The sequence below is a fragment of the Gymnoscopelus microlampas genome, assembly GCF_963454915.1.
Source record: "Gymnoscopelus microlampas genome assembly, chromosome: 12".
NCBI lineage: Eukaryota > Metazoa > Chordata > Actinopteri > Myctophiformes > Myctophidae > Gymnoscopelus > Gymnoscopelus microlampas.
The window spans coordinates 2,747,147-2,758,939 of record NC_139949.1 but is presented as its reverse complement, the minus strand read 5'-3'; the positions used below and the strand labels follow the sequence as shown (position 1 = coordinate 2,758,939).

The 11,793-nt window shown below is 40.4% G+C and overlaps 1 protein-coding gene across 2 annotated transcripts in view; it reads right to left on the bottom strand.

Moving 5' to 3' along the window:
• The window catches only part of LOC311056922 (protein POF1B-like), a 51,758-nt gene extending 45,451 nt beyond the window's left edge, over positions 1–6,307 (bottom strand). The window contains exons 1-3 of one of the 2 annotated variants that reach the window (XM_084073772.1): positions 5,852–6,307; positions 3,980–4,192; positions 2,308–2,391 (exon numbers count right to left, since the gene is read on the bottom strand). In XM_084073772.1, the coding sequence (XP_083929898.1) occupies positions 2,308–2,391; positions 3,980–4,192; positions 5,852–6,055 (501 nt within the window). In that variant the 5' untranslated portion in view covers positions 6,056–6,307. The remainder of the gene's footprint in view (positions 1–2,307; positions 2,392–3,979; positions 4,193–5,851) is intronic. The other variant, XM_084073773.1, reaches the window with a different exon arrangement.
• Positions 6,308–11,793: the final 5,486 nt, after the last annotated feature.

The following is an 11,793-nucleotide window of genomic DNA, read 5'->3' as shown; positions in this document are numbered from 1 at the left end:
GACAATTGGAAATACTCCAGTAAAGTAAAAGTACCTCAAAATTGTACTTAAGTACAGTACTTGAGTAAATGTACTTAGTTACTTTACACCACTGACTGTTTGTCTGCCTGTCGCATCCCCAACAACTAGGACAAGCTGAAGTATTTTCATGGCAGTAGGGTTAGGGTTAAGGCTTAGGGTTTTCACGGCTGCAGATCGTAGTTTTATAATTATCTGGGAACTCCACCCACTTCTGTATTGTTTGTAAATTATCAATAAGACATATTATTGTGAATGAATATCTCTGTCCTGTCAGCACTTCCCCGGGCTGTGTTTGCTAGTGAGAAGAACACCTGGCCTGGTTATGTCATCAGCACATCAAACTACTTTCATGGCTGTAGGGAGAACATTTACTCCATATGCTGATGTTACTACCAGCATGCCTTCTGACGCACGCGCACGCACACACACACACACACACACACACACGCACACACACACACACACACTCTGACACCACACCCTTATACACACCATGCCTCCTGGCATTCGTTTAAACTAACCAGTTCACACCGGTTAGTTTAAATTGCTACCAGCTTCATGAATCACACTCTCTCACACACACACTTGCACACACACACACACACACACACACACACACACACGTACACGTACACGTACACACACACTCCTACGGCAAACGGCTGAGGGGGAACTTGCAGGCACACCCAAAGCGAGGAATTTATACTGTCTGTCAAACGATAGATTTCAAACATACTACCGTTGGTTACGTACTTGGTTTCTAAAGCATTAGGTTTAAAATACTACTGTTGGTTTATAAAGCATTAGGTTTAAAATACTATACTGTACTCCACAATTTAGACATTCATCAGACTCTTATCCAGACAGACTTGCCCGTGTGAGATAAGAAGCAGAGTAACCATGAGTGAATCACAAGTGCCCAGTGGTGTAAAGTAAGTAAGTACATTTACTCAAGTGCTGTACTTCAAGTACAATGTTTAGGTACTTTTACCGTACCGGAGTATTTCCAATTGTCTATACTTTTACTTCTACTCCACTACATCTCAGAGGCAAATATTGTACTTTTAATCCACTACAATTATTTGAAAACTTTACTTTAGTTACTAATTACTTTGCAGATATAAATGATTACATTATGAAACATACATTAACCACTTTAGCCCTATTTTATACATAGGCTATTTGAAAATATTTTCAAACATTTCAGTACTTTTACTTTTGGTACTCTAAGTACATTTTGATACCAATACTTTTGTACTTGTACTCAAGTACATGTTTTATTCCGGACTTTCACTTGTAACAGAGTACTTCTACATTGCAGTATTGATACGTTTACTTAAGTAAAACATTACAGTACGATGCGTGATATATTTTTTTACATTAAGCACTAGCATCCCTTTTCTGAGGAGAGCTTTAGCCAAAAATAGCCGATCTACAAGCTCACAACGCCTCGCGCTGCGAGGCGTTGTGAGCTTGTAGATCTGCTATTTTTTGGCAAAGAGGTATTAGGTATAGAGGGAAAAAAAGAGCAGACCAAGTTAAAAAAAATAATTAGTTTCATCTGCAACACTATTTTATACAATATAGAGGTGGTCCCTGCTTCATCTCTCTCTCAGCTGGGGGGTCCTTGGCCTGGAAACGTTGAAGACCCCTGTTCTAGAATCACAACTAATCATTAAGTCTTATGCTTATGGTAACAAACTCCAAGAAAACTGCAGGTCTGACTACAAATGTCAGTTCTTTTCATGCCTTCTGCACTGTAATTGTATTCTTCTTTTTGTATTCATTTTAAGCTTGTCATTCATCAGGTAAGAGGACAAATCCAACCACTAAAGCTGTTCCCTTGAGCAAGGCATGGGAGCCGTTAGGCCAGAGGGCCCTCGTTTTACTGCTGAGGCCCCTGACCAAAGACATCAAATCTATTTTTTTTTGCGCCCACGGCACACCAAAATATCTCTCCCTCTCTTATATAAAACATGTCACCACAAGTTACAGGTGTTCACTGTGTCGTGAGTTATTACTGTACATGATATTAATTAAAACACATATCCTCCAGCTGTGTGTGTGTGTGTGGTTCTACGGCTCAGGTTACAGTGAGTAAAACCTTCAGGTCAGGGCTGAGGGGTCACAGGTTAGGTTTAGGGGATTCGGGTTACAAGCGCAAAAAAACACTTTTTTGTAAAAGATGTATTTGTAACGAGAGATTGCTCATGAAGTACAGCAATACGAAAACGTGCACACAAACACACACACATACAGGCGTGCATAAGTTGCGTGTGTACTAACCTCCTCTTCCTCCACGCTGGGAACTGGACTCTTGATGGGACTGGAAGAGTGACTGAAGACTGACGAAGACTTTCTAGTGGTGCCCTGAGAGAGAGAGAGACAAAGAGAGAGACAGAGAGAGAGACAAAGAGAGGGAGAGTGAGTGAGAGAGAGAGATCCATCAGACTTATGAACAACACACTACATTACATTGTTATGAATTATGATTATTTATCTGCTTGAACCACTGCACATTATCTGGTGAATCACTCATCTACGTAAGCATAATTGATACCTGTGTATATATTTATATGATCAATATAATGTACCGCATATCAATGGTTCCCAAAGTGAGGTCCAGGGACCCTCAGAGTTCCATAAGGGTCTGTAACCACAGTTTAGAGGCTATGCGCGTGACATCGTCGTACCCGGAAGTTATGTGGGAACGCCTTGACAGCCCATACATCCAAACAGAAAAGTCCTATCTGGTTGTATTAAAAAACGTTAAACTCACCAACATGGCAGCTGTACGGAAAGCTTGAATTATCCTCTTTCTATCCTCAAAGTTTTTGTTTCATAAAAACCCACCATAGACATGTTATAAGCTACTTTCTGTCAATAAATTACATGCAGGTGATTCTTTGTGTCAGAAGCGCTCGTTTTCAATAACCCAACGTCCTGCCGCCTCCTGCAGGGGCCATTCAGAAACAGGTGGTACGCAGGACCGTTGAGTGATTGCCAACGAGCGCTTCCAAACTCCAACGCTCCATGCAGATCAACAGGGACGTCAGAGGGATTTGGAGAGGCAGGGGCTGGAATTTCAAAAAGGGCACCAAACAATACAGGCCCGAAAACCCAAATATGTGTCATTGCGTGCTCAATGTCCTTAAAGTCACGCATCCAACAAGCTTTGAACTGAGCAGATTGGACCTTCTGGGCCAGAGATAATGGCCAAAACAAAACGCAGAGTTTTGGTCATTGTCGCTTGTTTTCTTTAACCCATTAAGACCTGGAACTGTGTCATTTTTTTGATTTGAGCTAAAAAGCATTATTTTACACTTTGGGCTATTCAAAAATAGCAGATATACAAGCTCATAGCGCGGCACTCGGTGCCGCGCTGCGAGCTTGTAGATCTGCTATTTTTGAAAAATCGTGAAAATGTGTGCAAATCTTTGAATATAACTACTTTTAAAGTGAACATTTTTAACTCAAATCTTTGCTTCTGGGGGGTCCCTGGAAAAAAATATTTTGATGGGGGTCCGCGGCCAAATTCATATCATTTTGGGGGTCCTTGACATGAAAATAAAAACATACGTTTTTCAGAAAACTGTTGGGATTTAGGAGACATGTAGAATCGGCTTCAGGTCTTAACACAGGTTAATAACACAGGCTAGGAAGGTCGGACGGCGACAAACTAGATACCTGAGTAAAGAGCTGCATCCAGCACATCCGCTGCCATTTCCGTCAGCCTTACCGTTAGGCCGCTAGGGGCACATTTCTTTTTTGGGGATAATAGATTTTTCTTTTCTTTTTTTTGTCTGGAGAGGGCACTTTTTTGTCTATGTGTGCACGTGCCTGCTGCTCAATGTTTTGCCACTCAGTCTAGAGATGATGGGGGCGTGTCCCAGTGGAAACGTGACGCATGTGCATACTCTCTATGATAACAACAACACACATGGTCTAGTCCACTCACGCCCATGACGTCGTGGTGTCTGTAGATGAGGTCCGCCTCGTCCTGGCTGCTGCTGACGCTGATCCTGGGCAGGGTGGCCAGGCTGGTCAGGTTCTGGTAGTTGGGGTAGCTCTGGTAGTTCAGGTACTGTTGGTTCTGCAGGTACACCGGAGCCACCGGATTCACCGGACCCACCGGGTTCACCGGAGACAGCACCATGTAGGAGTGGACCTGCTGCCGGGTTGCCAGAGTTTGCGAGAGAAACGAGCAACCGGGGTCTTATGAAAACACAGCCCAAAAGAAGCGACTATACAGAATAGGCCACATGAGCACTTTAAATATTATAATAATGTAATTTACATACATCAGCTATTTGAAAATAGCCGATCTACAAGCTTGCGATGCGTTGTGAGCTTGTAGATCTATTTTTTTTTAAAGAATTTTTAAAGAATTTTAAAGAAAAAAAGGGAATGTTTTTTTTTCAACTACTACTACCAACCCTTGACAGCCCATACATCCAAACAAACAGAAAAGTCCTATCTGATTGTATTAAAAAACTTTAAACTCCCCAACACTGCAGCTGTACGGAAAGCTTGAAAAATACTCTTTCTATCTGTTCGTTTCATAAATATCCACCATAAACATGTTACTACTTTCTGTCAGATTCCGTGCAGGTGAATTTTTATCTAAGTGTTGGAGTTTGGAAGCGCTCGTTGATAATCACTCAACGGTCCTGCATACCACCCGTTTCTAAATTGCACATAATGCAGGAGGCAGCAGGATGTTGCGTTATGGAAAACAAGTGCTTCCAAACTCCAACATACAGAAGAACCTGCACGGGATGAATGACAGAAAGTAGCTCATAACATGTCTATGGTGGGTTTTTAAGAAAACAATTTTTTTGCAGATAGAAAGAAGCTTTCCGTACAGCTGCCATGTTGGTGAGTTTAACGTTGTTTAATACAATCAGAGAGGACTTTTCTGTTTGGATGTATGGGCTGTCAAGGCTTGGTATTGCAACTCTAGATGCCAGACATTATGAATAGGATGTAAGAGTTGCTTGCAGCTAGAGAACTACTGGTTTAAACAACATTTAGGAAGGAAGCCCAAATATAAGCCACTACCCTATTAGAAACTAGCCCTAAAAAAAAAAGCAAGCAACCAACAATATTTACAAGAGACTTTTACAGAAAAAACAAGCCCAAAGCTGCTTATAAATAATAATAAGCAGTGGTGGAAAGAAACTAAGTACATTTACTTACTGTACTTAAGTAAAATTGTAAGGTATTTGTACTTTACTTGAGTATCTCCAATTTCCCATACTTTTACTTCTACTCCTCTACATCTCAGAGGCAAATATTATACTTTTACTCCACTACCATTATTTGAGGGAGGCAAAGTAAGTATTGACTCAAGTAAATTTGATTACCGGACTTTTAACTGTAACGGAGTACTTCCACACTGCAGAATTAATACTTTTACTTGAGTAAAAAATGTGGGTACTTTTTCCACCACTGTAAATAATAATAGGCTCTATCTATGCACAGCTGCCATATTATCACTTCCTTCACAGGTGTTACCAATGATACTAATGAAGGCTCTGTTCCATTTAGTGTAGCACAGTGGTTTCCACGAGCCCCATAACGGGTCCATTTGGTTCCATTGTGTACACTCTCAGAGTTACACACCTGTAAGGGGCCATTTGGAAGCCCATGAGGGTCCCTGGACCCCAACTTTAGACCCACTGGTGTAGCAGAGTGTTTCCAGTGAGCCAACACGCACAACACCAGCACCCTGACTCTGTTTGACCAGAATGGAACAGAGCCTTCATTAGTATCATTGGTAAAACCCGTGCTGTGAATAGAGCCTATTGGCAGCCCTGTCAACACCGACCTGCTGCTGCTGCTGCTGAACCGGAACCAGCTGGTACCCAACGGACCCGCCGGAAGCGCCATTCACCGTGGTATAGGCACCGTTCAACGCGGTGTACTGCACCGGAAGCGAGGACACCGGTACGGTCCGGTACGATGACGACGTCACAGCCCCCGGATCCGAAGACACGCTAATGGTCCGGTATGACGTCATGTTGTTCATCATGGTGGTGGACAGTGGACGGGGCGGACTGACGCAGGTAATAAAATAAAACAAACCGACTTAAAAAGGGGGAAAAAAAGTCCTTTAAAGTAAATGGAGAGCTCTATTTTAGACCTTTACATGAAGCGTTAAGTACAGAATGAAGAGTTTCAAAGTGTTAGTTGAAGTTTAGTTCAGCAGAAACGGCTCGAAACAGCCAGAGAAACAGACGCATCGGGTCCAAACACCTGTAGAACAAACAGGCAGCAGGAAGAGTCTGCTCTCTCTGCTCCTCCTGGATCTGTGTTGCCAGGTTCTATGGAAACAAAGCCCCACAGAAAAAAGTGAAGGGGTAGGTCAGCAGTGGTGGGGAAAAAAAGTACTTGCATCTTTTACTTAACATTTTTTACTTTTGAGTAAAGGTACAAAAGTATTGGCATCAAAATAGACTTAAAGTACCAAAAGTAAAAGTAATCACTGTGTTTTGTTTTGTCATGTTTATTTCGAATATGTTAATAAAAACAGAATTATTTTCTTTTGCACTTTCGGAATCACAAAGAAAAAACATTTAAATGAATACCAGATTAAAAAAATTGGCAAAAAAGAAACAAGGACAAGTAATAGAGACATGAATCTTAACATATCCGAAAAGGAGTGAGATGAAGTGTGCAGAATGTCCCATTTCCCAAGTTCATAATGTATACAAATCTTTTGAAAATAGCAGATCTACAAGCTCACAATGTGTCGCGATGTGACACATTTTGATCTTGTAGATCGGCTATTTTCAAATGGCCGAAATATAGGGCTGAAGTGGTTAATGTCTGTTTTGTGATAATAATCTAAATCTGGAAAGTATAGTAACTAAAGCTGTAAAATAATCATAGTGGGGTAAAAGTACAATATTTGAAGTAAGTGGAGAAGTAAAAGTATTGAAAATGAGAAATACTCCATTAAAGTCAAAATTCCGCAAAAGTGTACTTAAGTAAATGTACTTACAGTAGTTACTTTACACCACTGCAGGTCAGTCAAACTTGTATTGTCTAATGTTGTCAAGCAGTGGTTCTCAAACATTGTCATGTCAGGGACCCCCAAATTAATATGAATTTTGCCGCGAACCCCCCATCTAAAATATGTTGTGTCAGGGGCCCCCCCATACAATATTTGTATGGTTAAAATGTTTTAAATATTCAAATATTTTTAACTTTTTTCCCCCAAGATTTGTGTTGAAAATAGCAGATCTACAAGCTCACAGCATGTCACTTTCAAATAAAAGCCCCAAGTCGCTTTTACTTAATAATAAAGCAGACATGGCAACACTGCTGGACGTTATGGACATACCCGCTGGGCGGGGCCTCCTCCGCCTCCTCCTCCTCTTGCTCTCAACAATGGGAGCTGTAAATGTTGAGACGGTGACATCTGCTGGCCAAACACAGTTGACCCAAAGTGCTTTCCAATGCAATGTCTATATAAAATATATATATATTTTTATGGATATTTACACAATATAAATATTTGTGGTTATTTACACAATATAACATATATTAAATGTTTATGGATATTTACACAATATAAAATAAATCTTTGTGGATATTTACACAATATAAAATAAATCTTTGTGGATATTTACACAATATAAAATATATAAATCTTTGTGGATATTTACACAATATAAAATATATAAATGTCTATGGATATTTATACAATATAATATAAATTCAGTGTTTATGGATATTATTTACAGAACATAAAATAAATAATTGTCTATGGATATTTATCTAAAAAATATCAAATAAATACATGTCTATGGGTGTCTCTCTCTCTCTCACACACACACACACACACACACACACACACACACACACACACACACACACACACACACACACACACACACACACACACACACACACAGAGAGAGAGAGAACTCTGTTCTCTCTGTTTATAATGCCAATTGCTAACTATGTTGACAATGACGGAAGTAACAGTTTATGGAATAATGATGCTGCATCTGTATCTTTGTTGATGCTGATATTTTAAGTGTGTGCACTAAACGAAAGGTTGTATGTTCCATACAGTGACAATAAACATCTTATCTTATGAACAGAGGACCCAAATTGCAGAGAAGGAACGAGAAAGTAGTAAATATAATATACTAATTGTATATGAAAATAATAATTATTCATTCTAATAATAATTCAATTCAACTATGCAATTGGTGGCATTGACGTTCAAGGTACAAATGAACGGAAAAATGAATTCAGATATTTTGTCCCTTCTTCAGTTGATAAAGGTAAAGTTCCTTTAATGTTCTTTAAATTACTGCACTGAAAATATATTCCAAAGCAATCCAGTAATATTCAACAAAAACTAAAGATCGTATGTCTCTCCAAAAAAATCAGGTGATCCTCAAAGTCCAAAAAGAAAATAGCAATGCATTGCATAAAAAGAAAAAATATGTTCCTCTCACCCAACCTCTACGTCAGGAGGCCCCAGGAGATTCCTTTGTTCTGTTTCAGTGAAATTCGACTCGACAATAGGCAAACACAAATATGAGGTCAAGAATCCAACAATACACAGAATCAAACACACTCCTTCAATGCTCAGTCCCATCAACACAGATGCACCAGAGCTGGGTGCCCAGGTGGGGGCAGTGTCACCAAAGGCTCTATATGCACAGCAGCAGTGTTAATTTTGTTGATTAAGACTGAAAGACTAAGATTTGATATTTAGTCGACTAAGACTAGACTAAGACTAAACCTTTTCAGATGACTAAATAGGACTTAAATTAACTGGTGTGTTTTTCAAAAGACTAAGGCTAAAATAATTTGCTGTCAAAATTAACACTAGCAGCCACACTGGAAAGAAATTTCGCCTCTTCATTACTTCTTTCACAGGTCTTACCAATTATAATAATGAAGGCTCTGTTTTGGAACCCCCCTCAAGGAACCATGAGGGTCCCTGGACCACACTTTACCGGTGTAGCAGAGTGTTTCCAGTGAGCCAACATAGATAGATGCTTTATTTCCTTGCGGAAATTCATTTTGTACCAAGCAGCCATCAGGATACAAACAATCACAGAACATAACATAAATACACGACATTACAAGACCACAGATCACACAATATAAAAATAATTATAACTCTGCAACGCTGGTTTTAGCCCTTTTATTTCTGTTTGTAATGCATTATTTGTTTTGCCTCTTTTTGTCTTCTTGTCTTAATCTGTCTTTCTTTGTCATTTGTCAACAGTACTTTGGTCGACCTCTGGTCGTTGTAAATGTGCTTTATGCTTTATATTGACTTGAGTTGAGTTGATTTTGTGAGGTTAAAGGGATAGTTCATGGTGGTAGGAGACACAAGGGAGACTTTTTGTGTCTCCTACCGGAACCGCTGCCTACCGGTCCGCTTGTCATCAAATTATTGGCTTAGGAATGAGACATAAACAAAAAAATATCCATGAATTCAAGTCTCCATGTGGTGACTAATCCATAGGGGAAAAAAGTCATTTTGGGGGTGAACTATCTCTTTAAGGTTAGGGTTAAACTGGCTAATAAGCAATTAAATATGCGTTAATACATTATAATTGTCCTCTATGACTAAAATATCAAATTAAAAGCACCTTAAATATTGTATTTATTTTAGACTCACTCAATAGGGGCAAGTTGATGATGTCATTTGCCCATGTGTAGTCTAGCCCTATGGAATTTATGGAATGCATATTTATACTAGAAAAAGTGCTCGTCGGAGCACAGGTCTCCGCCAGGTCAGGTAGGTTATTGTGGGCCAGCAATATTCGGAATGTGCCAATCAGGCTAGAATGTGAAAAATCGGAAGGATTCGTCTTGACTACTTGACTAAAGAGATAATATGTAGCGATTTGCGTAACGTTTGGACAACATTTGTAGGAGTGATATAAGAAAAATGTTTTGCAAAAATCTGCCTCCTGGTGGTGCTATAATATGGCAATGTTGAAAGGGTGGCATTTGTTCCTCAACGTAGTGCAAATGTGCGTGCAAAGTTTCACTTTAATCGGGCGCTGCTTTCATGATTTGCAGTATTTTGTTAAAAATGGGCCACTCCTGCAATGAAAAATCAACCATATCCGTCTTGTTCGCATGACTATGGAGATCATGTGTACCGATTTGCATGAAATTTGGATAAAATCTGAAGGAGTAATATCCCAAAATGTGTTTTGCAAAAATCGGCCTCCTGGTGGCGTTATAATAGGTAATGTTGAAAGGGTGGCATTTCTTCCTCGACATAGTGGGAATGTGCGAAATGTCACGGAAATTGCACCCTGTGTTCATGATTTGAGGCATTTTGTTCTAAACGGAGCACTCCAGCAAACTTTGGAAGCCATTATTAGCCAAACCGTTTCGTTTAATGACTATAGAGATACTGTGTACCGATTTGCATGATGTTTGGATAAAATCTGTAGGAGTACTGTCAAAAAAATTGTTTGGCAAAAAGCGGCCTCCTGGTGGCACTATAACAGGCCCATGTGAAACATTTGGGGCAGAGGTTCTGAATTGGCATACAGGGAGTGTGTGTGCACATTTTTGCTGCGATCAAGCCAACAGTGCCGGAGATTAGCTGTCCACAGACGGACACACACACACACACACGCATGCACACACGCACGCACACACGCACGGACAGGGTGCAAAACATACTCTCTAGCCATGCCTTTCGGCCTGGCAGAGAGAAATATTGATAGCTTTTAGATGGGCTATTTTCAAATAGCCTATGTATAAAATGGTGCTAAAGTGCTTAATGTATGTTTTATAATGTAATAATGTATATCTGCTAAGTAACTAGTAACTAAAGTTTTCAAATACTTGTAGTGGAGTAGTAAGTAGTTGTAGTAGTTGTAGTACATGTACAATATTTATCTATGAGATATAGTGGAGTAGAAGTAAAAGTATTTTGGAAATACTCCAGTAAATTAAAAGTACCTCAACATTGTACTTAAGTACAGTACTTGAGTAAATGTACTTAGTTACTTTATACCACGGGCAACAATACAATGCAATGCAATGCAATGCAAATACAAAACATATTTAATAAAAAAGTTGTGGAGGTGTGCAGCAGGAGAAGAGGAGTAGAATGAGGAGGTGACTTCAGACAGAGCTATAGGTTACATAAGTGTCCCTGGGCCGCTGCATAGCGGTTAGCTGAGGCGCTAGAGGTTTAGAGGTTTTGCTGTACTGTTCTGTGAGCAGTTAGCTCATTAACGCTAACGTTATTTTAAGAGCTTATTCCCTGCGACCCACAGGAGTTAAGAGCTTTATCCCTGCTCAGTCCCCTCTCTCTCTCTCTCTCTCTCTCTCTCTCTCTCTCTCTCTCTCTCTCTCTCTCTCTCTCTCTCTCTCTCCCCCTCCCTCCCCGTCCGTCTTCTCTCCTCATTCCCCTCTTTGCCTACTCTCCTTCCTCCTACCGTTGTTCTTTCTTTCCTTCTTTCTTTATTTCTTAGATTTCTCTCTTTCCATTTTCTGGAGCTCTAAAACAGCATCATCCTCCTCCTCCTCATCATCTCTCTTCGCAGGTCGACTGAGGAGCAGAAATAGGAGAATCGAACCGACGAAACCTCCTCTCCTGCCCTCTCCTGTCCTGTCAGATGGTTCGTGGCCTCTGCTCTCTCCTCCTCCCAGGGCTTTCCTCCTCCTGTAGCGCTCAGCTGGGGTCAGATAAGCTGCTTCTGACCCCGTGAAAGGAACCGGTGCAGATCACAGCGTCCGCTCGTTGAGGGAGACATGGAGCCG